This window comes from Haemaphysalis longicornis, unplaced genomic scaffold, assembly GCF_048455015.1.
Source record: "Haemaphysalis longicornis isolate Haplotype H1 unplaced genomic scaffold, Haemaphysalis longicornis Haplotype H1 scaffold_6, whole genome shotgun sequence".
Lineage (NCBI taxonomy): Eukaryota > Metazoa > Arthropoda > Arachnida > Ixodida > Ixodidae > Haemaphysalis > Haemaphysalis longicornis.
In genome coordinates, this window is record NW_027526407.1 from 47,493,743 (window position 1) to 47,521,501 (window position 27,759).

The 27,759-nt window shown below is 47.6% G+C and overlaps 1 protein-coding gene across 1 annotated transcript; it reads right to left on the minus strand.

The window, feature by feature from the left end:
- Nucleotides 1-27,551, minus strand: LOC144142583 (wee1-like protein kinase 1-B). The gene is made up of 10 exons (XM_077674181.1): nucleotides 26,948-27,551; nucleotides 11,789-11,861; nucleotides 10,628-10,803; nucleotides 9,055-9,176; nucleotides 7,320-7,466; nucleotides 5,802-5,909; nucleotides 3,949-4,094; nucleotides 2,927-3,034; nucleotides 1,932-2,077; nucleotides 1-813 (listed from the first exon to the last, which is right to left on the minus strand). Exons 1-10 carry the CDS (start codon nucleotides 27,478-27,480, stop codon nucleotides 684-686), a joined length of 1,689 nt encoding a protein of 562 aa, XP_077530307.1. The 5' UTR covers nucleotides 27,481-27,551; the 3' UTR covers nucleotides 1-683.
- Nucleotides 27,552-27,759: the final 208 nt, after the last annotated feature.

The following is a 27,759-nucleotide window of genomic DNA, read 5'->3' on the forward strand; positions in this document are numbered from 1 at the left end:
GTAGTAATCACCGATAAAATTTATTCTCTGCAATGATTCAGGATGAAACTGCGTATGATTCATAGCTGTCACAAGATAAAAGATGTCGATGATTCTCTATTTACAAAGAGCATATACGCCCCGTCGCAAAAAAATTAAAAAAACTGATCTAAAAACAAGTGAAAGAATGACTAAAAATAACTTATGGCACAGTCTCCTCACACAAAGGCACTTTCTGACAGTCACTTCCTTCAAGAATATACACATCTCTCTGTATCAAACTTTCATACTTGGAAGGTGGACAGAAATATACATATATATATAGGTCTAGATATATATAACTTTCTTTTGAAGGAACAAAGCCACCCCGTTCCTCCACAAACTAAGGCGGGTTCAACCACTGAGATCCGGCATAGACTACAACACTGGAAAGCCAGGGTGGGGCAATCCGACACAAGCCCCAATCGTGCCCACACGGCTTCGGCTTTAGCTTGGCTCGGCTGGCAACGAGACAGCCCCGTCCAACAACACGCAAACAGCAGGTACACATAAGAACAATGGGATGAAAAGATGAGAGACAAAAAGAAGTTAAAACTGAAAACCTGCGATGGTGCACAATGAAAAAAAAGAAGGTGCCTGTCTTTTTCCTGACGGCTAAAAGGGGGAGAGGGAATGTGGGCGTGGTTATGGAATGGTGGCAGCGGTCAGAAGTTGGTCACACTGTGGCTCCGGTTGGACTTCTTGCCGATCAGTCGGTGGGCACGACCGCTCTGCGGCGCAGACGGGTTCACGATGGGCAGAGCTTGGAGGCACAAGGAGGCCTCTTCGAGCTTCCTGCGATAAAATGCGAGTCCGATAAGCCCAGGTGTTCCTTACAACTCTCTTCGTGCCCCACCCTAAGAAATACAGAGGCAGTGACAGATTGGTAGGCAGTACAGAGGGAAAAAAAATTATTCGGGGGTTCTGTCCCTAATAATGAGCCTTTCATTAGAGCAGCAAGTAATGCCAGTAATGACTCCAGCAGGGTCATCAACGTAACATTTTCCCATCAGTGAGTTATCCCAATAGATCTTGAGATGTCAGCTATGTGGCGTGGCAAAAAAAAAAAAAAAGCAAGAACAAATTAACACCACCGATAGTTAAGAACAGCTGACAGTAAGTATTCGATCATGAATTACATGGGGGTTAGGCCTGTTATCTTTGAGATGGGGGTAACCTGTACAAAGCCCTCAAACGATAGGATTTCAACAAACCCAGCCTTGCTAAGCGATGCACTTGCAAAATAAAAAATTGAACTTTTCAACGCTGCTGTTACACAACTAGAGACAGGAAACTGAAAGAAATTGTGCACAATGACTAATCAAATGAAGCAGTTATGACATCGTTTAACCTCAACTAGGAGAGTGACGACACTCGTAGATGTCATCCATGCTACGCTATGTCAGTTCGCTATGCTATGATATGTTATGTAAAAGGTTTTTTTTTTTTTTTAATAGCAGTTACACAAGATTGCAGTTAAGGAAAGGGCTCGGTGTTCATTGAACATTTTAGTCCGATTAGCTCACAGGCTTTCATTGATCAAATGATCGCCGATGAATCGGTTGTGTCGGATATTAGAAGAAAATGCGACAAAACAATGTTTCGTGTTTTATGCATGTTGCTACCGTCCCAGCACTACCAACGAAAAACTGAAAAAATTTCAGACATTCATAGGAAGCTTTTGCAGCTCTGCAGGCCAATATTTTTGGGAACGCACGCTCAACTGCGAGTTGAACGCGCGACTTGAACACCCGCAGTTTCACTTTGCTGCCGCAACCTCAACCGATTACTAATTGGTTAAAAAGATACAGCGGTTAACGCATGGTTGAAAGTAATCGACCAATCGCCCACCTCCTAGGTTAGGCGGCACTAACAACTTTTTCTAAAAAATACCACATTTCTTGAAGACGAACCTGGAGAGCAGCTCGTTCTTGAAGCGCTCGGCGTTCAGTTCCTTTCGCAGCTGTGCCCGTGACTTGCTCGCGTTGGGGACCAACACCGGGTGGTGGAGGAGGGAACTGGCCGAGGGGCGCTTCTCTGGCAGCTTCTGGATCATCTCCTGCAATCAGTAAATCAACCAATCAATCAATCTATTCAATCAACTGCATCAATCTAGCACTTGGGTCCAAATAGTCGCTGAAGCCACACCTATCATAGAGTAACGTTTATTCTTACACAGTTTAGAGAACAACTCGGGGCAGTAAGATGGTACCATTCTGGATCATTTTGTAGCTTGGATCATTTTGTAATTAATCATTTTGTAACCAACAGCCCCAGCCACTAAGGGACGAAGGGCCTGGGGCTGTTGGCGTCTCCTGTCGTCGTCGTAATCGTCGTCTCATGTAGTCATGGCACTAAAACACCAGGAAACTCGTTTACGCCTCGCACCAGACCGTAACGCATGCTAAAAAAACACCGGGACACTCGCTTACGCCTCGCGCTAGAGAGCTTCGTGCTTCAAAGACAAGAGACTCTTACAGCAAAGCTGTATACCTCTACTACACAACGGTTTCATCTCTGTTGGCGAAAACGCCAAGGCACCAAGAATACACTGATACACTGCATGCTTCGGCCCTCCCCAAGTTTCACGTTAATGTAGATGGCCCGTGATTTTCAGCTTTTACGACAGTTCACTTCGCTGCATTATTATTTTTCACTTCTATTTCCGGATTAGAACCAAAGTTTCGTGGCAAACCTTTGCTAGTCCTGCACACCTCATAGTTCGAACAATGCAATCCGAAAGCCGAAAGCAGGTGAACCTGCCTCACCCACCAAGAACTTCGACTCGAGACTACGAAGGAAAGCACCCAGGGAGCGCAATGAAGCTTACAAGAACAGAGGGGACAACTTTAAGATGCGCATTGTTTCTGCCTGCAAGGAGAGAAACTGCTAAGGAGGCAGCGCTTACCGTGAGCAGTTGGTTGAACTCCACAGAACAGTGGTTGAGAGACGGAAGTTGGCCTTTGCGAATCGCCAGCCAGTCGTCCCCGTTCTTAGGCAGGGGGCCCCCTCCGCCCTGCGAGAGATGAAACGAAAAAAGATTGGCAAACCACATTTGCAAAGTGTGAAGTGTGGTAGCTGTACAGTCACAGCCCTCACTTCTGATTCAGATTGAATAACTGGGCAGAAAAAGACTTAGTCCTTTTCGATGCAAAACGAACAAGCTGCAGCGGTTGCAGATTGCATCGAGAGGCAAGGCATTTACAGCAACATTTAAACAATTTCGGTCTCACTGGTGTACTGGTAAATTTTGTTTCTGTCCAGTCATGACACCGACAAAACCTGTACAGTTCTGACCTGTATGCTTTGCAATGCAGCTAGAGAAAAAAACCAGCACTAATGAAATGAGCCAGCACTACGGCCAGTTGTACAGCATTTTTTTTTTTTTCCGTCAATGCAAGAAACCAGCTTTGATGCTGGCTTTGAAAACACTTCCCCCTTCGCTCAGTTAAAGTGGCCATATACGAGTGTGGTTCGCTAAACAGACTCGTTTGTCCCATCGACTGTGATACAAATTTTATCGCAAACTTCTAACAAATTATCGCAATATTAAGGAAAACAGACGAGGCAGTGGCAGCTCCACATCCACTTTCCAGCAATTTCTCTGTAACATCACAGAATCTTTGTAGGATTCACAACATCACAGATGAAAAGACAAAAGGAGAGAAAATACGCCACATGTCTTACTGAAATGTTCACTTTGTGTTATTTTTCAGTGCAGGGACTTGGGTGTTTTGTTCCCAACTAATATGCATGTCGCCGGGAGGAAAGGGCACACAACTTCGAGTTTGACCGGCTGAAAGCTTCCCCGTTACACATAGAGCTAAACTATATCATGATACCACAGTATTGCGTAGCATCTCATACATAATTTTGAGTATCTGCGTCAAGTTGCGTTAGTCAAATGCAATAAACTGGGCTACCACTCACCGCTTCAAACACCGTAAGCCCCAGTGCAAAGATGTCGGCCTTGGGCAAATTAGAGTAGTCTTCACGGAGGACTTCTTTGGAGAGGTAGCGGCAGTCACCCTCCTCCACCTGGGGGTTCTTGGTTGAGGTCACGTGACCCAAGTCACCTGAACAGAGCACGTGCACATGCGAGCAGTTGAACGAAACAGACTGCCTCTCAGGCAAAGCACTTATAGCAAATCCTCGAAAGGGAAAAAACTGCAGGTATTAGGGGAAAACTTAAAGCTCCAGAAATCCCGAGTGGCTCATTTCCTCCGACTGCCCGAATTTCCAGTTGTTGAGCCATACTGAGCTCGTTTCAGTCTCGTTTCGGATAAAGTAGACATAGTTCCACATCCACTGCTGTTTCACTGGGCTTCACACAAAGTGACAACACATCCCCATTATGTCTTCACTGTTGACACAGAGACAACCCTGCACCTCCCTCCATTTCACCTTTCCCTGCACTTTCACTATGGGAATATGCAGACTTGTCCAACTGCCTGCTTCGGTTACCGATGTCTCTTTGAGGCTACACCTTACATCCATCACAGAAGCTAAAGACTGACCCTGTGAATGCCTCGCTTATCATTTAAAAATACTCCTCTTGGTCCTGGCTGAAGCCAGTACAGGTGGTGAGAAGCTCGCACACACACACATACAAAATTATAATCCTAATTTTGGGTGTCTAACGAGCCTGGGCTATGAGGGTTCCATAGCAGAGGGCTCCACATTAGATTTGACCATCTGGAGACTTTTAAAGGAGCCATGCAGCCAAAATAAAAGTTGGTTTTATCCAAAAGATTTGGTGCTTTATAGTGCCTACAGTGCTTGTCCGGCAGCAAACGATGCTTTATTCACTGAGAGATTTAAGCCAAAATTAAGCCAAAGCCATTTTAAGCCAAAATTGCAGTTATCCGGCTAAATCGTGTGTTTTGTGGCGTCGACAGTGGGGCATGCAGGGCAGGGCCTTAAATCTAAAGATAGACCAGGGCTGCTACAATCTCACAGACGGCTGATTGGTTATCTTGTTTATCACCCACGTTCATAGATGGCACTGTAATACCGCTTAAGTACCAGTGTTTGCACTTTGCTTCTGGCCAGACCTCTATACCTGTCATATTTTTATTAGGGTTCATACCAACCGTTTCCTAAAACATAAGCTATGACTTGACAAACATGGTCATGTAAGTGCTCACATCAGTTGGTCAGTCTTGTGTAGACAAGCCCAACGCGTCCGATCGCTGTGTTAGGCGGAGTCAGCCGGCAAAGTGCCGCACTAAGTGCTTCGGTGTTTGCGCGTTCGTTTGTTAACTTTCATTGTTTACGCCACCATTCTTACAGCTATATGCATTAAATTTAAGTGCAAATAGCTCATTCTGCAAGTTTATAAGCCCTGCCTAATTGGCGTTGGATTTTGCCAGCTGTAGCCGATCTCACAGCTGGGCACATGACATCATAGGTTCTAGTGCAGGAAATTAGCTGGTGGGTCGCATGGCCGTTCCCTTTTTTCCTAATTATATAGCTTGAATGAAGTTCGAGCTAAAAGTGGTGTCTGTGCTATTCTAACGACGTAATCTTTTGAATAAAACAAAACGTGCGCCGAAAACTCGAAGACACGTCCATTTCCGCCTTTTGCCTCAATCTGAAAAGTGTCCACCACAGCCGCGAATCGATCCCATAATCCTTGGGCTCAGCAGCACAGCACAACGCCTCAGCCACTGAGCCACCGTGGCGGGTTCAAACACGCGCACACAAACACACGCACTCAAGCACACAAGCCCCCACAGACATTGAGCACTGTTACAAGTGCACACATGCACGTGGCCACATACCGATCTTGTAGACCACTTCTTCCGTGGGTCCCTCTGTCCCAGAGTCGAATCCGTCATCCGCAATGTCCGAAAGTGCGGTGACCGGCACTCGTGCGACGAAGATGTTTCCTGCGGAGCAAGGGCACAGAACGACCGTCCATTTCACCACATGACATGCAGCAGATATGAGGAGCCATACTCAGAGCCACACATGTACAAAAAATGACATTAAGTGCTTAAAGGAGCCATGAAGACAAAACACAAGTTGGGTTTATTAGAAAGACTGCTTAGTCCCGATAACAATGATACCAATATCATCGAAATCTTCGAACAAATAACTGAGAGATTAAAGAAGACGTGTGAAGCAGTCGCGACCCCCTAGCCAATTTCCCCCAACTTTTCTATGACGTCACGGAACCTTGTTTGTGCGATTGGCGGCCGCCTAACTGATCTGTCGCGACGACACATGACTGGACGTCTGTAATGGGGCCTCTAATTCCGTTCGACCGCATCACTTGAATGCTAACGTGCAGTGAACACACTGAAAATTATGTTATTGTTGGCCCGTATGACGTCATTCTTGCTCATAACACGTCACTATGGCGCAAAATTTGAAAGTTTTTAAATACTTCTTGCTTTTTTTTTTTTTTGTTAAAAACATCTTTTGTGGCTCTAATGGAGCTGAGTGAGATGCTGAATCCTAGTTCTTTCAAATTAAACGAAGTTGTATTTTCTCTTCATGGCTCCTTTAAGGCCTTAAGGAACCGAATGACATTATTTGGGCGGTTCGTGCTACACGCCAAAATGCGAAGGCATTAAATGTGTTAGGCATGACGGTGATAATGCCCAAAAAGAGAAATGGACTCATATTTTAGAAGTCTTTAAAGCGGAGAAAAACTTCTTAGAAGGGTTAAAAATGTTTTTGTGAAAGAAAACGACTGTTTTCGAAACAAATGGTGCGAGCCGTTTCTAAAAATGACTTCAGCAGCTGCAGTCGCCTGCGAGCAGTAGCCAAATCCGAAATATTCGCAATTAATAAGTAACATGACGTTGCCTTTTGCCGCTGTTTTGGTGAACTTCGTCTTTTTCAGAACTTCGCCACCAAGAGGGCACAAAAACCGTCCTATTTTGAAGTTCAGCTACCATTCCACGTCAATACTCTGGTGCTGAGAGTTTTGTTGGCTCCATTCCGTGCACATCGCACTCGAGAGTAGCCAGATTTAAGGCGTTTGTAAAAGCGAACGAATTGTGTAGAACTCAAATGCAAAATGACACTAGAGCGAACGGCATTAGATTTTTGCGTGTAGCAGCGAATTAATGGCATTAAAACTTAAGGCCTTAAGCACTTAATGTCATTTTTCGTGCACATGTAGCGTGGATATTATAGCAGTTATGTTTTTTGAACATGTGTGCATGCAATTCAGCAAGCCTAAAAAGGCCAATAATACTAGTAACAAGCTTCACAGCCAGCCACTATTTACAGGAGGACGATTTCGGGGACCAAAGAATGCGACGATCGGCTCGGCAAAGCCCACCGACCTGGCTTGATGTCCATATGGACCAAGTTCTGCGAGTGGATGTAGCGGAGTCCCTCGGCGACGTGGAGCAGGATGCGTCGGAGCTCCATCTCGGAAAACTTCTTGCCCTCCTTTTCGTTGCGCTGGATGGCGTCTGCCAGGCTGCCTTCTGCAAGAGGGAGACAGTCCTACTCAGACCACATGCCCCACAAGCAGAGCCCGGGCGGTTGAAACTGCACCCTTCCATTGTCCCCTTGATCCCTCGCACGAAGCACACGTGGACGTTGGAGAACACAAAAATGCGCCTGGATTGGTACTCGACCCTTTCTTCATTTCCCGCCTTCCGATGTTTACAACGTAATAGCAGAACAAAAAAAAAAAAAATTGCGAACACTCCCAACGGTGAATCTGCCAAGTAAATGCATAGCACGTGTTGCTAATCACCGAGCCCCTTTAATGCTGGCTTCACAGCTTACACGTATGCACTGCTGTGGAAACATTTTTCTGGAGGAAATTCGACCTAGAGCTGTCTTATATTGAAGTACAAAGGCCGTAGGGCGTTTTAATCAAATGCCGCCATAACACCCCATGGTTGCATATAAAGTGCTATAATCCGGGTCCCTTTATAGTTAACTGGTTGATTGTAGGGTTTAACGTGCCGACACAGTGCAGGCAATGAGGCGCGCCGTAGTGGAGGGCTCCGGATTAATTTTAACCACCTGGGGATCTTGAACGTGCGTCGAAATCTCGTAAACACAGGCGCTTTTGCTTTTCACCTCCATCAGAAAAGCGGCCGCCACGGCCGAGAATCGAACCCGTGACCTCGTGCTCAGCAGCCACTGAGCCACCGCGGCGGGTCTTTACAGTTATCTACTATACACAAATGCATAGCTGGAAAGGCTTTTTTCAAGAGGCAACATAAGCAGTATTATATGAAAACATGAAGGTTTAAGGACTTATAACCAATAGAACTTTCATAAAAGGTGCGACCCACCAAGCATTACAGACAGACAGACAGGTTTCCGCATTGCGCCCAAACGGAAATACTGATGCTATTAAAAGGACCTGTTTAACTTTTGCCGCTTCGCAGCAGTCCTGAGATACTTCACCGTGTGTGTCGCAATGTGAGGTATCATTCACACAGCCGTTTTTTCCCCCGTCACCGTCAAGTCACCGTCTTCCGCTATGGGCGATGGCTTCTCGGGCAATTTCTCGCCGAATACTATGCGACGGCAACAGAGCTCTACGGTTCCATTCCGTCAATGCGACAGGACCGCGCCTCGCGGTAAACGAGCCAATCAGAAAACCTAAATTTTTACGGCTAAATTTAGCGAAAAGGGAGCACACGGTTTGCAAAGTAAAAATGTAAGCCATTATTTATTTTTGCATTACAGCAATTATAGTTGCGTTGTATCGTATACACATCGACATTTTCTTTACTTTTTAGATTAAGCACGCTCAATTCTAGGCTTAACCGATCACTGGGCAAACGACCCTGTACTCTGATGGAGAACTCCAGTACGACCGCTACTCCGTTACGTCTCCGTCGCGGTTTTTTGACGCGACAGTGCCGTGACGGAGATGGTGACGGCTGTGTGAACGAGGCCTGGGGGTCATTTGATGCGTGCACTAATGGGTGAAGTTAAACACGCCTTTTTTTCCAACACTTCACAACTGATTGTGGTCGTACAATGTGGAAGAACACATCTGCACCTATGCGTAGTGACAGACGTTGCACAATCCCGGGGTCCACCTACCATTGCAAAACTCGTTCTGGATGATCATGTGATCGTCCTCCGCCCAGGCCGAGTAGTAGCGCACCACGTGCGGATGCTGGCCAAGGACTGCGTGGGCATACACCTCGTTCAACGCTTGTTTCCTGTCGACGAGGAAAAGAAATGTGGGGCCACACTCAGTTTCACTCTTTCAGGACGGCAAGGCGAGCGATTGTAGGCGAGTTATTTCAGCAAGAGTTACTTTCAATTATACAGTAGAATCTCAATAAACGCAAATCGCTTAAACAGAATTGCCGCTTAAACGGAACAGTAGCCTGTAAGGTGGTTGGTTTTGTATTCATATAATAATAATAAAAAAAAAACCTTTCGGTAATCGGAACTAAAATTTCCTCGTCACCGCGTAAACGGAATCGAAAATAGAACTTCTTGTCAGACCCATTGCCATGAGCATTCACAATAAACTTTGGGAATGCTGTGATTTATTTAGCCTTTTGCAGTTTTCTTGCTTTCTGAAGAACTACAGCTGAACCTCGTTATAAGAGACACTGATGTAAGAGACAAATGGGTATAAGAGACACTATTGACCCACATGGTTGGCTGCCCTATATTTCCCATTAAATCGACCTCTTTTATAACAGACATCGGATGTAGAAGATTGGTTATAAGGGACAAGTCATCCTTGAACTTTAATTAATAATCTCGCTTGTAATAGACATTTTAACTTCAGACGCAGTGCCACCAGTCACTAATTGCAGTTGCTTCCATCCTGGAAGCACAGGTGGACGACACACGCCTGCAGTCTCTATTTATTAGAACTTCAGCAAACACACAGTGGTTCAGTCAGCTATGAAATGACGATGAGAAGCCCTGCCAATGGAAATGCAACTTACAGAAGTGGTTGAAGCTTACTGCCATCCATTGGATGGAGTGCGATCGCACATGCGGGTTCTTCCACTGGCATAGCTCCCAATCAAAAAGCATCGCAGATGTTGAGTCCTGCAAGCATAATGAATAGCCTGAGCACACAGCGGAAGAAGCTGTGCGCTCCGCCTATTCATCAGACTTGTGAACTCAACATGTACGATTCATCTTCCCCAAACGAGGAAAGAAAAAAAAGCTTGCAGAATCGGTTGTAAAATATACAGTGTAAATACAGTCATGAAGCAAACAGATTCAGAACTGTTTCATAAATTCTGGGGGCAAAACATAAATTAGAATGAATCTTTTGAAACATGCTGTAGAATTCTTTTGAGCTTGTTTTAGTCATAGGGTGCCCACATTGAACTAGGGTCTGATTAGTAAGTGAAAACATGGTACCCTGCTTATAAGAGACATCTCGTATAAGAGACAGAAACTGCTCCCCAGTACGTGTCTCTTATAAAGGGGTTCAACTGTATCAGCCAAACGCACCTTCGAGTGCTTAGAGTTCCATCAAATGGTAATAGAATGTGTATGCACATAAATATGCATTTCTGCACGTCTCTCTCAGTAAACGGAACTCCTGTTAACTGAAACTAATTTTCAATGAACCAAACCAAAATGAACCAAAAGCTCTAAGCAAATGAGAATAAAGGGAGGAGAAGGAGGGGCTCACTCGTCCTGGGTTCCCCGCATGGGCTTGCGCGACTTCTTGATGGCGTAGACACACCCGTCCAGCCGATGCAGGCACTTGAACACGCTGCCGAACTCGCCGTTCCCAACTTCCTCCAGCTCCACAAACTCAGACTCGTAGCGGGAATGGCCCGGCGACATGCGCAGGATGCGCTGCGTCTGCGGAGGGGATTAGAGAGTTGGCTCGGCTCATCAACGACGTCTTCGCAACACATTTTGAACGAAATACATTTTGAAGGGATGGATCAAAGCTCTTACGATCTCCCTGAAGACTAAAACGATAAGTGTCCCTTTTTCTCTGCTCCTCTAACTTATGCCCTTTCCTACTTCACCAAAACACATTTTCAGATGGGGAACTTGATGAAGTTGGTGTCACGGTGCACTCTGCATCAGCCTTCACTGGCTGCAGCTCAAGAACTACTATCACTACACTTGGCTTGAAAGTTTGAATCAATGCCTGCGATGCTATTTCGTTGTAGTTAATATAACAATTTATCAGCATATACTTTGAAGGGATTGAGGCCTGCATGGGCTGCAAAACGCAGTGTGCCCACACCAGGGAGCCCAATGTCCTCACAACGTGGGAGGGTGGAACTTAGTAGTACAAAACGGACAACACAGGTAGTAGCTGAAGACTCGGTGATTAGTCCAGTATTCCTAGCCCCCCAAACAAAAATGTTCAAACACCTTATTTGTAAGATGTAACCATGTTTTAGGTGTTGCACATGTGCAAATCTAGACAAAAAAGTCCAAGTTTATGTTGTGCTCACCCCTCAAAGGCAAGAACTGCATATAATGTATCACGGTTTCGTCTATTCAACTCAGAGTGAACCATCAACTAGACTGCCCTTCAAAAAGAGCGCCCAAAGGACCCCCCTTCCTAAAAGTTGTCCTAAAAGCCCCTCCTGCTAAAGGTCACCCCTTTTAGAAGCACAGCAGACACAAAATAGCATGCATGCTAACTGTTTCTGGTGAGGATGCAAAGAAAGCTGCTTATAAAACTCTTAGCGTAACTGAACAAGCAGCAAACAGCACTCTTGCACACAGCACGTTTTTTCTTATCTGCCAAGGCAATAATCTGGCATAGCAGTGCAAGGAACACGGGAAAGCTGAAACAAGAGAAATGTTGAAAAACGCTGATCACCTTGACAAAATTCTCTCTCTCAGCCTCTTGGTCATCGAGGATATCATCCAGGGCAGCATCGTTCTCCGGCGTCCTGTACGAGAACAAGCAGCACAGTTGCTACAGTGCAGTTGCTTGTTAACTACAATACTGTTTACTTCCTTACTACGACACGCCACTGCAACAGCAGATAACTGATGTAACAAGCTCCAATTGATTGCGGCGTTTAATGCGCCGAAACTACACCTCAGTTATAATGTGCACCGTAGTGGGGGGCTCCTCCGGATTAATTTTTACCACTTCGGTATTTTCAAAATGTGCCGAAATTTCTATACACGGGCGTTTCCCCTTTCTGCCTCCGTCTTAAAAGTGGCCACCACACCACCGTCTTAAAAGTGGCCACCTTTGGGCGTTAACAGAGCCACCATGGCAGGTCCTGTAATTAGCTCTGCAGAAGAAAATTTTTTAAAGCATTTAATAGCCTATCCAGTGCAGCTGAATCCCGAGTGGCTCTTGGTGAAGAAGCAAGAGGAGGATTGATTGTGGGGTTTAACGCGCCGACGCAACGCAGACGATGAGGCGCGCCATAGTGGAGGGCTCCGGATTAATTTTGACCACCCGGGGATCTTTAACGTGCACCGAAATCTCGTACACACGGGCTGTTTTTGCTTTTCGCCTCCATCAGAAAAGCGGCCGCCGTGGGCAAGAGGAGAATAGAAAGCACAAAGTTTGGTGGTGGCTTTAATGAGGCGCCATGAGGACCTGCCACTGAGCTAACGCTGATAATGATGATGACACAGCTTACAGAAATATTACAAAATTACATAAAGCAATAGTCAATTATATAGCTACTCTTCACTGGGAATCTACCTCTAAGACGACTTTAATCCACTCCGGCCATAATAAGCGGAGAAAAAAAAACGCGCTAGAAAATCGTCTGAAGGCGTTCTCGGGAGACAGATGCGTGTCAGTGAGAAAGCATGGTCCAAAACGGGACCGGCCGCGGCACGCGAGCGGGCGGGCAGCCATGCCAAACGGCGGGGCGACATCGCGGACATTCCGTCACACAAGGCCGTGGCCGAAAAACGGGCCTGCGGCAGCAGCAGCAACAGGCGGTTGCGTGCTACGGCGCCCAAACCGTTCGCATGCCACTTGGCCACCCCTCCGCGCTTCTTTTGAACATTTGATCTTTTTTCTCTCTCTTGTCGCCCCAGCTGTTAACTGTTTTCGGCGACGGGTGTGTGCGGGAACGCGACACGAGAGACCGGGAGAGGGAGACGAGCGACAGCTGTCCGCAGCGCTAATGGAAAGCGCCTGAGAGGAGGGAAGGGGAGTTGATGGCGGTTCCGCTAGGTGGCGCTTTCGGCGGCACCGACTTCAACGGTAGAGGGAAGAGAAATTCGAGAGAGAGGAGAAAAATGGCGCGTGCCGACGCAGACACCGGTTTCCCGCGCGCCAACTTTTGTTTAGTCGCCGTCGGTGGACGGTTAGACGCGAGCGACACAAACGAAAAAAATAAAAAGCCAGCAGATGCGTTACGGCGACCGGGATGGAGGAGGCCGTGGTGGGGGTCACCTCAAGATCGACTCCGCCGGCGGAGACCGTTAGGCATTGTACGGGAAAAGGATCGGTGCACGCCGCAGAACGAAAGGGAAGGGAAAAAAAGCGTATTATTGGGAAACGGTAGCCAGAAGGACGGGAAGGGCTGCTGTGTGTACTATTGTCAACATCTTAATATGGCGTCTTTTGAATTTACTGTGCGAACAGCCCCCCGGGCTTTAACGGTCCGCGAAAGATGCTTTGACCTTTAACCCCGGTGTCTTCGCCTTACAAGGGGTGCGTCGGCGACCGTTATTGGTGTTACGTAACTGGTAGCAGAGGCACTCAAAAGTTGCCACCAATTAACGACCAGGTTAAAGAGAAATTACGGGGGTTTCGCACGCCGTATCGGAGAGTTCCGGATTAATTTTGACAACCTGGGGAGCAGGGTATTTTAACGTGCACTGAAATCTCGACACGTGAGCGTTTTCGCCTCCATTTTAATGGCCGTATTATGGAGCACAATACTAGCGACTAATAGCAAGCCATGTACGATTTTCGGTCGAACTTTCGGACCGCGTTTAGGACAGCGTCGTCAAGCAGTCCTCATCCGTATTTTATTTTCTCAACTAAAAAAATATTGATAAAGATGTAACAAAAAATTTGTACAACATCTTGCAAGACATTCTGGCCCATATAAAACATTTTTCTACACCCACAGAAGATTCCTCACGAGTTCCACGGTCGTCCGCTAACTAGCCTAGCTTTCAGCACAAAAAATGTTATGGAACATATAAATCGTTCTTTTTAACTTGTGCAAGGCATTTTATCCTGTCTAAAAAAAAATTTCTAGAACAACAGATGATTTTTAACGTGCACCGAAATCTCGACACGAGCGTTTTCGCCTCTATTTAAACGGCCACATTACGGATCGGTCGACCGCTTAATGGCCTAGCTTTTCAGGTAAAAAAATATTGTGGAACATATAAACCGTTATTTTCAACGTTTTTCAAGACATTTTATTCAGTATGAAACATTTCCTAGCGCAACAGAAGATTTTTCACTCGTTCCACTGTCGTCTCCTAACTGGCCTAGCCGCGACGTCGGGTAAGTCCAAGGTCGCCGAAGCGGAAAAGACAGCCGCCAAGCGTAAACGAATCTAACGGACTCGACCATGTAGAAACGACATTTGGCACACGCGAAAGTACAAAGAAGCGCGCGGTTATAATAACCGGCACAATGGAACTGGTTCTACTGCATCGTCTGCTGCGTTGAAAAAAGCGGAAGTCGTCTGCTATTCGGCTCACGTATCATTTCAGCGATTTTTTTTTTCTATGCCGGGTCTCCTTACCCGCAAGAGTTTAGTAAATGGCGCCTGACGGGGACTACAAACAGTTGTCGGACGTGGCGTCTCATGCAAGACCGTCTGAATCGCCGTGACCTCGAGCACAGCGAAACGGGAAGACAGCCGTCGCCTGCCGCTAACGACTGTAACGGACGCATCCATGCGCAGACGACAGTCTGTCGGCACGTGAATTGGGTGCCGCTTCACGAAAACAGAGACCGGCGCGCCTCTTTAATGGAGTATGTCGAACGAACACCAAAGTAACGCCTTATATGTGCTAAGCGCGCCGTAGTAAACGGCTACGAGATTATTTAGACCAAAAGACATTTAGATCGATTTTGGACATCAGACGCGTTGCCGCAGGTTATCGGAAATCAAATCTGATCTGCGCTTTCGCAGTTTGACAACGGCCACGTAATGATTTATGAATGGGAGATTACAAAGAATATGGCGTTTGCGCACGGGGATAGAGGCGACAAACGAAAACGCCCATGTGGAGATTTCAGCGCACGTTAAGGTCCCCAGGTGGTCAACATTAGTGGAGGGTGTAGATTTAGGTGTAGCTTCAGCGCGTAAAACAGCCCAAATTTGTCTATCTACGAGGTACCTATTTTGAGCTGTGTAGGACAAATGAACTCCCGATACAATGCAGTCGGCAACTAAGAAGTAGTGCCCCGTCTGCCCAAGCAACCTGATGATGATGAACCTTATTTGGTCTAAAGTTAAAAAAGTGAGTATAAGATCCCTACCCCCCCCCCCCTTCCCCGCAAAGCAAATACACTGTTCCTCGCGCAGCATGGAATCGCTTTAAAATTTAAAATACAAAGTCGCAGGCATTGCAAACGGTCGATATATCACACACTTCAGTAGTTGCACAAGTTGAAAGATAAATAGGACAAAAATAAACCGCCCGCGAGCGAAGGAAAGACGTTAGCACCACGGGCACAAGGCGCTGTTTTGTCGAGAAAAAGACAGCCTCCCGCCGCGCGAGCGGCGGCGACCGTTTGAAGCACATCTTCTTCAAGGAGGCTGTTGACAAAAGACGGGACGTCGCCCACCGCGCGCCCCAAGGTCACTAGCCCTGAGCCTCCGCCCCCCACGATGTCCGCGGCACAATGAACACCCACACGGTACAGCACCACCTGGGTGAACAACAGGAAACTGGAGGCACGCGCCGGGCACGTGGCCTGGACCAACGAACCGTGGCTCGCGTCGGCTGCAGCCCACAGCGGCGGCGCAGACGACACGAAACGAAAGAGGGAAGACGAGCAGCTTAGCAGACGATCAAGACACAAGCAGCGGCAAATTTAATCGGGCATGAAGAGGAAACACAAGTTTAGCTCGTTGAAAAGACTTCTGTCCCGACAACAATGGCAGCAGTTTTCTTACAAACCGAATGAAGTTTATTTTGTTTTCATGGCTCCTTTTAAACCGCGCCGCTAAGCGCGTGGGCCGTTAGCCATTTACAGTACAATAAACCGCCGTTATAACGAAATCGCTGTATTGTCATTCTCCCTTTATTCAAAGTTTTTCATGGCCCCATTCCAGCGCATGGCAGAAAATTATACCCTCTTACAACAAAATACCGCTTATAACGGAGTGAGGATTTTTTTTTTAATGAAGTACAGCGATTTTGAGTGGAGTCATTTCCCCGCGCATATTTTACGCTTCCCGACTCGGGGATTTAGCGCGAAATTCGAAACATCGGCACGACCCTTACACCTTGATTTTCGTGAGCTATAAAGCAGCAGATCAATCAAAAGCGCCGTCTGCTCGGGTAAACGCGGGCTATGAAAGCTAACGCCAGCAGTAGTCAACAAGCTAGTACGCGCATCGGACCGAAGTAGGGGAAGAGTGCGGGGGGGTGGGATCGTTGTGGAAGGCGGGGGGAGGGGGACATGCCCCCAAAACGACCAACGGACCACCACGCAGCAAACAAATCTCAGCTGACCGGATGCAGATGCGGCAAGCGGCTGCGCGATCCGTACCGGAAGAATACGTGGCGGAAACCGTGTCCGAAGAGCGCTATGCCCACCTGGGGTCAGGAGACCGGAGTATTTGTAAGCGTGTACACAGGGCTTCTTTCGCGCTCCATTATGCATGCAGGTATCGCTCGGTCAGCCGCAGCAAGATAGACCTGCTTGTCGGACCGTTGACAATTACCGGCACAGACTTGCAACCTAACGTTTTTCGTCCTGAGCCAAGAAAAGTGTTGACAAGAATCATCCGGGCTCAAGCTGCCGATCACTAACCGGTTCTAACTATTTCAAAAAATATATTTAACTACGGGTTAGAAATTATGCGACTTGATTCTTGATAAGCAAAATTTTGTCTCTCTCTCTACACGCAATGACTACGGAATGAGAGTAATCTACGGAAACTTATTCGTGTTGTACCGCCAGCAAATACAAAGAAGTCTTTTGTGTGAAAGGAAAAGACGTCGCAGATTTAATCGACCAGGAAGCACTTTTGTGAGTGCTACTTTAAAATGTCGCGGAGAAAGTTGTTGGAAGGCCTCAGCAAGTGGATCTGGCGACGTTGCCAACCGATCAGGAAAGGACTGGTCACGTTGTAACCTATTACGTATGTATCGATCATTGCGACTGTAACACCTCGTGACTACGGTATATCGGCGCGCTTGTCAATTTTTACTACCCGCAAAACCGACCATTGCGCTTACTACCATAGGTTGGCGTTAGTATGAATCCGTACAAGAAGACTTATTAATCACAAAGGAAACAGCCAACAAAACGCGAAAAAAAGCCAAAGCAAGAAATTATTAAAAAGAAAACTCCGGGATGATGCCGTTATCATCTAAACTTTTCGATTGTTTAGTCTTTTTTTTTTCAGTGAAACTTCGAAATGGCTGATTTTCGTTGTGAGGGCATACAGTCAAACCCGGCTATAACGAACCCGGATAGAGCGAATTATGCTATATATCGAACAAAAACAATTCAGTTACGAAAATACACGCGAAACATCTACCTTATAACGAAGTTCACATCTGATATATCGAACTCGGCGTGCCTAGAAAGGCCGCCCAAAATGCATGGCCTCGGAGCAGCGATTGAGATGCTGATTGGCCGTGAGTACTGAGCAAAGGCCGCAACTGAGACATTGCGCCTCATGTGGAGCGACATGCAGCCCGACACTTTCCGTAACTGTTTCCGACGCGCGGGACTCACGATGAAACCCGCCCAGTCAGTGAGTCCGGACCAAGACGGCAGCTCGCCAACCTTCCCGATGCTGTGACGAAAGGAGTGTCCTTCAAAGATTTCCTGAGTGTCGACGGCGACGTTGCCGTCGCTGTAAGCCCCTCGGACGCGGGCACAGTCAGCAGCACCATCGCAATGATGATGAAAAGCACCGAGGAGGCAGAGGATGTCGCGAATGAAAACCGTCCGACGCTAGTGCTTTCGGCAGCCGATTTCCTCCGCCAATGTTTCTTCGATATTGAAGGACACGGACTCGAACTGGAAGCACACAATGTCTCATGTAAAGAAGGCCGTGGTAGTTGACGCTGCCAAAACAAAAGGGAAAACAAAAATCACCGCTTTTTCTGGAAGTAGGCAGTTACGGCGTTAAGGCGGAAAGTAGTTTTATCATTTGCAACACATCGATTGTTTTGTGATGGTAATGACATACTTTATTTTGTTCGTTTCTGCATGCGGGGATTCCCGCGTATTGCGAACTCGTAACAATAAATTCGTTATAGGCGGGTTCGGCTATATCGAACTAATCGTGGCGCATATTGCAGTTCGCTATAACCGGGTTTGACTGTATATCGATGCCACATACGGTTGGTGCGTAGCTTGCGAGACAAAAGGTCATTACGTGATGGTGGCCTCGTCCATCTCCTCTCGTCTCTCCCCCCCCCCCCCTTTCCTCCCTGCGCATGCCAATGCCAGACATTATGATAAATGCCAGAGCCATCGCATTCAGCTGTATACACAGCCAAGGACGACGGGCATAAAACACGCGAAGAATCCCAACACTGCAGGCATGATAACCTCAGCTTTGAGAGCCTCGCCACATACCGAGAACTAAGTTACGTCACAACAAAGGATGCATTCCTAACGGCCACGATTCAAAAAGGCATGATACGCATGCGCACAAAAAACCGAGCCGCGCAGACGAAAATGACCGTTAAGCCAGGCGGCGGCAAAGGGCTGTTGCTCGCAGTCATCATTGTATACGATCGTACGACTCTGCTCTAATTCCTCCAGCGTCCGCCTCCCGAGGCGAGCTGAGCACGTACGCGCCGCCGTGAAACAAAAGACCCCCTTTTTATATTGGTCGTAAAGAACCGCCGTCCGCGAAAAGTCACGATTTCCCCACATTTGGCGGAGCAGGTCTGTCCATTCTCTCGGAAGAGGACCTTTGGCCGGTGGACTCGGCAGCCAATAAACTTTACGAGCGGACAGAGGAAAACGTGGAATTCACTCGTATAACGTACTACGCACACGAGAGCGCAGGTGACCTGATCCGTTAAGTGGTTGTCGTGACGAGAGCATAAATCCGCGTTGTGTTGTTAACAAAAGTGGCGCATTTTTGTTTGTTAGGGGTTACAGGCCTTTTCACTTTGTTTCCCCGTAGCTTTAATGACTGAAACGTCGCATTTCCCAGAGGAGACGTTCTTCGCCTGCAAGGAATTACTGACATCCGACAGATGTTGCTCATAACGCTACTGCTAAGATGACCCGTGTCACAATGTCCAAAATACTCGAGGAATGCGCACCGCGACCTAAACAGTCACTTATCATCGCCGTAAAAAAAGCAACCGTTGGCTTATCTAATGTTTTAGTGCAGAAAATGCACGCTCGAAAGAATGACTCGAGCGTATAAAATTGTTCCGATACCACAGGGCTGAATCACACGGAACATCCGACAGTTTTGTTTCGACAATTGCCATACGCAAATCTGCCGAAATGTCTCAGCGCAACGTCCCACTGCACTCCCGTGTTTTTGCTCTCGAAAGCAGCAACGACAGAACAAGAGCAGTTGAACGCCCCGTTCTGTCCGACGGCGCCAAGCGTTTTTCATACAGGTCAGACGGTCAGACAATGCAAAATGCTGACAATAAAAAGGCCGTTGGTCTTGCCGGTAAATTTTGTAAGTACAGGTGGTTCTTCCCGCGAGCGAGCAGAGACGAAATACGATTCCGACAGAAGAATCGAGTTGCGATTTTACAAACAGCCCCGACTCACACAAGCTCAACGGCGTACGGCAGCAGACGGCACAAGCAGAAGACGCCGCCAGCTAGCTGCACCTGCTAAACCGCCGCCCGCCCATCATAACAGGAGGATTCATAAATGCAGGTGGAAGAAGAAAACGGCTCGTTTATTACTTCTTTTTGCAGTAGAGAACTGCGGTACACAGCTGCGTTCGAAAGAAAAACGAAAACACAAAAGCATAAGAAAAAAAAAAAAGGGGGAAGCTCTACAAACGAGGCGGCAGCAGGTGCACATACGCAGTTTTTTTCCGGTCGTCTGCTCAACGTGAAAAAGATGTTCGTCGTCTGCCGGAAAAGAATGGAAAGCTTGCGGCTTGACCACGGCGGGGAGTAAGCCTTATGAGCAGAGTGTTGCACGCCGCATACGTGATGACAACGTGCCGCACTGTACGCGATACTTCAATCGCGGCACGCATCCGCCGAGTCGCTGACGCATTTGTAAACAGAGTAGGGCGAACAATGGGTTCGGAAGAGGGCTATTGGGGCCCTCAGGGCGTGAGTGCGTGTAGCGGCTTTACGGTTCAACTGAGCCGTAGCAAGCAGCTTTCCTGCATAGATGATTGAGACACTTACTCTAGAAGAGCGCCAAACACCTGGGAGCAACCATGCATAGCAAAATTTGTCGAATGCCATCGCCGAACAAAAAAAAAAAATGTAAAACTTTGACCAGATTGACCAGAATGGAGCGAGCTGCAGAACGGGGCAAATAAGATGAAGCGGTTACTTCGCTAAAAACGAACGGTTATTGTATTACCGTGTGATACAATTTCGCGGAGAATATTCGTTGTTTACTTTCTGCTGTACGCACGCCGTACCTTCATTGCGGAACGAAAGAATATGCTTAGAAAAAGGGTAAACTGTGTACATAGAGCTGGTAGGCATTTATGGTTTGCCATTATCGCTAAAAAAACAGTGCGGGGAGGGACGACCCGAAGACGTGTTATGCAAAAGTACGCAAGTTGGGGAATGTAATATGTGCTCCCAATTTAACAAAAAAAAAAAATAGCCCTCTTATAAATGGCCGTTCCCCCAACCCGTCATTTGCTTTTCCATAACAGTTAAATAACACAATAAAAAAACTGCTTAACGTCGTTAAAACTGCGTAACAATGCTGATGTTGATTCTGAGGTTTAAAGCACCGAAACCGAAGATACACCTGGGCTGTGGGGCACGCAGTAGTAAAGGGCTAGGGATTAATTTTAACCACCTGGGTTTCTTTAACGTGCACCGAAATCTCGACCACACGGGGCGTTTTCGCTTTTCTCCTCCGTCTGAGCAGCAGCACAACGCCTTAGCCATTGAGCCACCGGGGCGGGGTGCGTAATACTGCGCTGCCTGAAATTACCAATAAAAATCTGCACCGCGCTCCTTATTCCCGTCCAGCGGTGCAACGTTCGGGGCTGTATAAGTCCCGTTAGCTTTAACTAATTAAAAATATCACTCATGTCAGTTCTAGCATTGTGAATCGACCGGCCGTGGATCGTTGTGGCTGGAACAGGCCTTCTGCCTTATTCTCTGCTGACTTTAATTCAGCTAGAGCGGCCACGAAGATATAATACAAGTTTGGTTTATTCCAAATTTAGACCGCATGGACACATGGTTCATTCCAGAGTGTGTTGACCCAGTGACAATGAGTTCGATTTTAACGCAAACTTCCAACTACGCTACGCGTGTTAAGAAAATGATGCGGCTGTGGCGATGAAAAGGTCTCGCCGGGTTCTTATGACGTCACAGGGATTTGTTTGCGCGATTGGTTGCCGTCGACCAATGCCACCGTCGCAAAACGGGCCACTAGTTTCATTTAATCGTATCATTTAAATGCTAACGTGCAGTTTTAAAACTGATAACTGCTTATAATTATTGTCCCTATTGCGTGGCGTTGGAGTCGTGTAAAACGATATGTGAACGTTTTCAACATTATTTTGTCTTCCGGATGGGAGAGAGAGAGGGGGGGGGGGGCATTTTTATGAGTTGTGCGAGTTACGAAAGGCTAGTTGTTTCTAATTAAACGCAGTTGTATTTTGTCTTTATGGCCCCTTTAAAGGCGCGGATATCGACAAACGTCAGTCTGAACCCACGTCACCGTTCGAAATAACGTTAGTCCGCACAGTGTATTCATCCACGCAGTTGCTGAACAGAGGAAACAACGACCCCACCAAAAGGAAACCGAAAAAAGTGCGCAGAAACCGCACAAGGAAAGCCCCGCGGCAAACCGACGCACGTCCGGGCATGACCGCGGTGACGGCACTTATCTTTTCCCCCTTTCGAGGTACAAGGGCTCGGTCGGAGCCGTGACGACACCGTACGCGGTCGCAAGGAGGAACTACCGTGCGCGTCCGTAAAAGGGCAACAGCCGCATTCAAGAGTAATCGACGCAGCCCTTTTTATTTTCAGAATAAGGTGCAATGTCAACCGAGGCTGAATCAGGTGTATTGAGGGTATTTTTTGGTCGCCGATGGTTCGTACGACAAGGCAGGAAAGAAGCCACCGTTTCGGACTAAAATTAGCTGTTTTCCTTGTTTTTGAAATTAGTTTTCCCTCAATCATTTCCTCAAAGGGAAAAAAAAGTAAAAACGACGGGTATTGCTTACAGAGTACCGTAATAATAGCCCAAGCTATGAAGTAAAACATGCAAATATAGTGTGCTCCCATAACCCGAACGCGAAGACACGACTGCCTAATTCTGTCGAGTCCAGTTATAATGAACTGTATAATCCGTCTTAATGGTTATTGTGCAAGGATTACGGAAACAACGTGAAATGTTTGACACTCGTCTGGACGGCTCACTAATACAACGCAAGTACTATGGAAAAGGCTCGAGTCGGCGTATTGTAAATGCTTAATAACCTTAAATCATAACGATATAGTGTCGCCATATAAAAGGCCGTTTAAGTTGAATAATATCCGCCGCAGTGACTCAGTGGCTAATGTGTCCTGCTGCTAAGCCCAACGACGCGGTTTCGGTACCTGGCATGGTGGCCGTTTTTCGGAGGTGAAAAACGAAATTTAAACTTTCGTGTTACAAGATTTAGACGCACATTAAAGATCCCCAAGTGGTCGAAATAAATCCGGGTCCACAACTACGGCACGCCTAATAGCAAAGATGCAGCTTCGCCCCCCCCCCCCCCCCCCAATTAAATTTTTTTTTAAGTTACAGTTGTCGCCTGTTAATCTAGCAATATTCGCCACTCGTGAATCAAAAGCGCCGCGCCGCTTTCAGAGAGTTCGACGCGCCGCGCGGTTCGACGCACCGCGCAGACGACAACACGCTTCAAAGACTTCGTATCAGACAACAAGACCGGGTATGCGTTGTAGACAACGCACACTACACACCCTGGCCAGTAAAAATTGTCGAACGCACGCTTACGCCACCCCGTACCGATGATGATGATTCCTATTGGTTTCCCCTTTGAAGCGGGGTGATGACATGTCATCTTACCAAAAAGGACTAATATAACCATGTTTTACACTCTTGGTTTAATACTAGCGCTGCTTATGGCAGGCCCTAAAGCTTATTAGGCCCGAAATACTTTCTTTTCCCTGTTACAGGTGGTAACTGTCCTAGGCAATATTCCCCTCTCTGCTTTTCGTCCACCAGCATTCTAATCTTCTTTGCGTCCCCTCGACAGCCTTGAAGTTAACTTCCGAATAGTGTTAGAGTCGACTTCACCACTGTACCCACGTGCATCGCTGGGAAGACACCTTTCAAGGGGACAATATAAGCAATTTGACAGCAAAGTACGAATGTTTAATTAAACGCCCTTCAAAGACCCCATGTATCCCTGCAGAGCGCGATATAACGAGCATTAATACACCACCGCTTTCCTGCTAAGAGTTTTTCTGGGGCAATGTAAGTGACCATACGAAAAAATATGAAGGCCCTGGAGCTTTATATTTACCTCCGTAAGAACCCCTGCACCCCTAGAAACAGCCAGGCACCGATCCCCTTTGAAGCCGGCTTCAATACGAAACACAAATTCAGTGCTCAGAAGACTTTTTCGGAATATAAGGAGTCTGACACCAAGGTACGAAAAGCTTAGGGCCTTGTATTTACATAAAGCATTTACACATTTATACCATCGATAGCTTTTTATCAGTATTTATAGCCTTTTCATTAAGATGCTGTTAATTCAGGCTTTATATATGCTATAAATGGTTCGTATGCAGCGAAAGTGCGACACAAGCGTTACAGACGGGCTTCCCCGTCGAGTCGGCGTAGAAATGATCCCGCATTTAAAAACAGTGAGCGCAATTTTTAGCTTCAACGTGGACGAGAGCCTTCCAGTTAGCCTCGAACGCAAACTATTTTATTCCTGGATAGACGACGTACTCGACAGCGGGAAAGATGTTTCCAATGATGGACGCGCTCGTGACAGCCTCCATTTTCGCAGAATCCCTCAAGTACGGAAGGCAAGGTCGAAGGCGTCGCTTTTGTCTCAAGTGCTCCACCAGCCTGTCCTGATAACATCACGAAACGCGACGCCCGAAGGTGTACGTGCGTGCCCTTCATCGAGATCGGAAGTTTCACAAGCGGTTTGCGCAAAGGAGTGATAGCGAGAAACAATGAACGTCTCAAGGAGCTTAAGAAAAGGAGAACGAATGACAGTTCTAGAATAAGCGTCGCATTCAGCTTGGAAGAAATAGGTACACTCAAGGATTCGAACATCCCTACATTGCTGCGCAGTACCGAATGCAGTCGCTTCTTGTACTCCTTCGGCGGCATTGTAAACAGTGCTAGTAATGTTTATCTCGCTTATATCCAGCTCTGCGCAGAATGCGGCTAAACCATTTATAGTGAGCGGTTAAGCGGCAACGCAACCCTCGACCTTGCAAACCAGAGAGGGCCGTACCCTGCTTAGACTAGTACTCCTTGATTGCAAGATTACCTACTAGGATATCACATCGTCTCGATAATTTGAAATGGGTTACCTTAAAATATCTCAATTATAATTAAGCGGCTTCAAGCGATTCGTATTTGTTTCCAAAGTTACAAACAGTTCCACAAGCTTATTCCGATATTTTTTTTCGGCGTGACGAAGACTTGAAATCAATCACATCAGACTGCTGCCTTATCAGATTGGACTGGTATCATAATAGCCTCCGCTACGTTTTTTATCACCGTGTCAGAGAGGGCGTCCATTGCTTTGCGTTACGTCTAATCTGCCGCGAGGTTCGATTGCTTCATTTTATTGGCGCGGACAGTGGCTTATCAGATGCATGATCTAACATTTTAGAGTGCCGTCTAAAAATCATCGGCCGTAACTGCCTTCCAAGAAGAGTAACCCATTCGCTCGATAATAAATACATTGTTCCACAAAAAGCTTGCCGTGACAACTGAACCGTTTCAAATAGTTTCTTGGATTTGAAACCCAATAGAATTTTGACATAAATTGTGTCATCACGAGATTTTACGAAATACTAAAAGAAAGTAGATTTGAGAAACTTCCCATGTGCATTGTAAAATGCAGCATCTTGTGGCTTTAAAATTCACCCGTTCGGCGATTTGGGCTCCACTGATCAGGACCTTAAAAACATTCAGTGCTCAGTGGAGAGGCAGTGTTTGTTGTTTGCCCATACTACAGCTTTAATAGCGGTACAAAACCAAACAAAAATTTCACCGACGACAGGGACCAGACCAACTGCAATCTTATACTTGAAACGTGTTCAAGCAATGAAACTGCGATGTGTGTGATGGCATAAATCGCGATCTAAGTGTGCGACAAACACAAGTGCGCTTATCACAGAAAAGCACTCTTAATCGGGAGAGATGTTAGCCGTTATTGCGAATAAGGACTGAGCGTGGAATCTCAAGCATCTGTCTTTACATACACCCCGTCGATGATTCACGTCGTTGACGATTCACGTTATCGCGCCGTAACAACTGGAACATGTGTCAGATGTTTAGTGTAAAATCTGTACACAAGCTTGCACGCAGCGCGGTCTCCACTTATAGTGACACCCCCAACGTAAGTGCATTCGCACTCCGGAACTTGAAATGCGCGCCTTCGTTTGAAATAGTCTGCTACAGAGCACATTTTTCAGTTGTCCTTTTATTGTGTGGGGGTCGCGTTATTACACGAAAAAAAAGCAAATACCACACTTTCCGCACTCGTGCGTATAGAAAACAGCGCACCACACAAACTGCCAAAACACAGCACGAAAGAAACAGCGCGCCGTCCCCGTCAAATTTGGCCGAATCCTACGCACGGAGCAGCAACAAGAGGGAACCGCGGCCGTAAACAAGTCTAGCCAAGTCAATCCCTTCAAGCCCGCGCAAAGAAAAAGAACGACAGAATGAAAGCGACAGACAAATAAGAGAGGGGGTGTTTTGCTGGGGTCAACCAAGCGTCTCCGGCGGCACACTTTTCTTTCTCCACTCTTTCTCGTTTGAGGTGGTGGCCTTGGAAACAGACGTGGCGTCCCCGTGCAAAACGAGACGTCTTTGCTTGACCGGCCAGCCGCGAACAGGTGACCGAGAGAGGAGCCGGCAGTGCTGTCAAACGTCTTGTTGCAACCTGCCGCAGAGCGTACCGACGTTCGCCTCGCGGAAGCCGCCGAAGAAACGGTTGCGGCGTGGTGCGCGCGCTGCACTGACGCGAGCTGAAAATCTCCGAAACGAATCGCGTTGGAACACAGATGCAAATGGCCACGCGACATCTGCGCTTGCATGAAAACATTCGGAAGGATGCGGCGACAGGTTGTCATTACCACCTGAAGAAAAAGAAAACGGGGCCGTTGATAATGGTGTTGACGTAGCACAGGGTACTTACTGTATAAACAAAACAGCAAAACAGTACAAGTCACACGAGGCTGTATGTTCGAAAGCATAAAAAGTGGGGGTTCGGGGAAAGTGTGTGTGGGGGGGGGGGAGGGGGGGGGTGAAAGCAGGGTAGAAACGCCCATCTCGAAACCCAGTAATTTTTCACTCGCGCCCCGAACCAACGCGGCGATTGGGAATGTATGCAGATCGCGAAACGTATGCACATGAGCTTTGCGTTAAACGCGAAAAGGTCGGCACACAGCACTGATTGACCCGTAGTACTCGCTCGTGTGTCGTACTCACCTCAGCATACTGAAGCACTTCCGAGCTCGCTTGGGCCGCGGCTCGGGCGTCGGTGTTTGCAGAGCGGTGAACGGGTTCACGTTGGCCACGACGGCCGGTGTCGGGGGCGGAACGTAGATTCGCTGTCGGGTCACATGCAAGGTGCTCGGCGCCTCGGCGCGTTGCAGCAGAGTCTTCGGAGTCTGCGGCGACCCGAACAGTCGCAGGGCTCGGATCCGCTTGTACGGCGGCGTGTCCTGCCGGGGCACGGGCATGACTTTCTGCACCGGAACCGTCGGCGAGCGTTCCAGCGAGCGCACGACGCCCGAATCGGTCGAACTGTTGAGATCGCTCGACGACGGCGGCGAGGAGTCGAGTCGCGGATCGGACTCCATGCTCACGTCAACCTCTCGGAAGAGCGTCTTGGGAGACAGGCGGAGGAGGTTCGAATCCATGTGGACGTCGTCGACCTCGCGGACAGGCGTCCTCGGTACTGCGACCTGCTGTCGACGAGAAACGAACGGCGTGAGCGGACAGTCGCGGCAGGCCGGCATCGGTTCAGTCTCGGGCAGCCTCCGCCACTGCAGCTAGCGGAATGATATCGTTTCGCCAGTTCTCCCGCCGAAACTCGGAGCGAGCGTGACGCACGCGCACGTGATGTTCCGGGCCCGACCAATCGCTACGCGGGAGCAATGTGACGTAATTTGTCAAGCCACTCCTCGCGCCCTGTCTGAGGGTGCGTCAAATCCTGCGCGGGGGCTGTCGGGTAGCATTCGCCGTCACGCGCCGGATTCAAAAATGCGCGTGGTCTGCGAACGCGCCGGCCCAACGTA

What these genes read in the sequence shown, in the direction of transcription:
- LOC144142583 (XM_077674181.1), bottom strand. Translation starts at nt 27,480, where the DNA reads ATGCCGGCCTGCCGCGACTGTCCGCTCACGCCGTTCGTTTCTCGTCGA. An exon ending in AAGTGCTTCAGTATGCTGAG is followed by an intron (nt 11,862 to 26,947) that starts GTGAGTACGACA and finishes GTTCTCGTACAG; the next exon opens with GACGCCGGAGAACGATGCTG. An exon ending in AGTTCAACCAACTGCTCACG is followed by an intron (nt 2,078 to 2,926) that starts GTAAGCGCTGCC and finishes TACTGATTGCAG; the next exon opens with GAGATGATCCAGAAGCTGCC.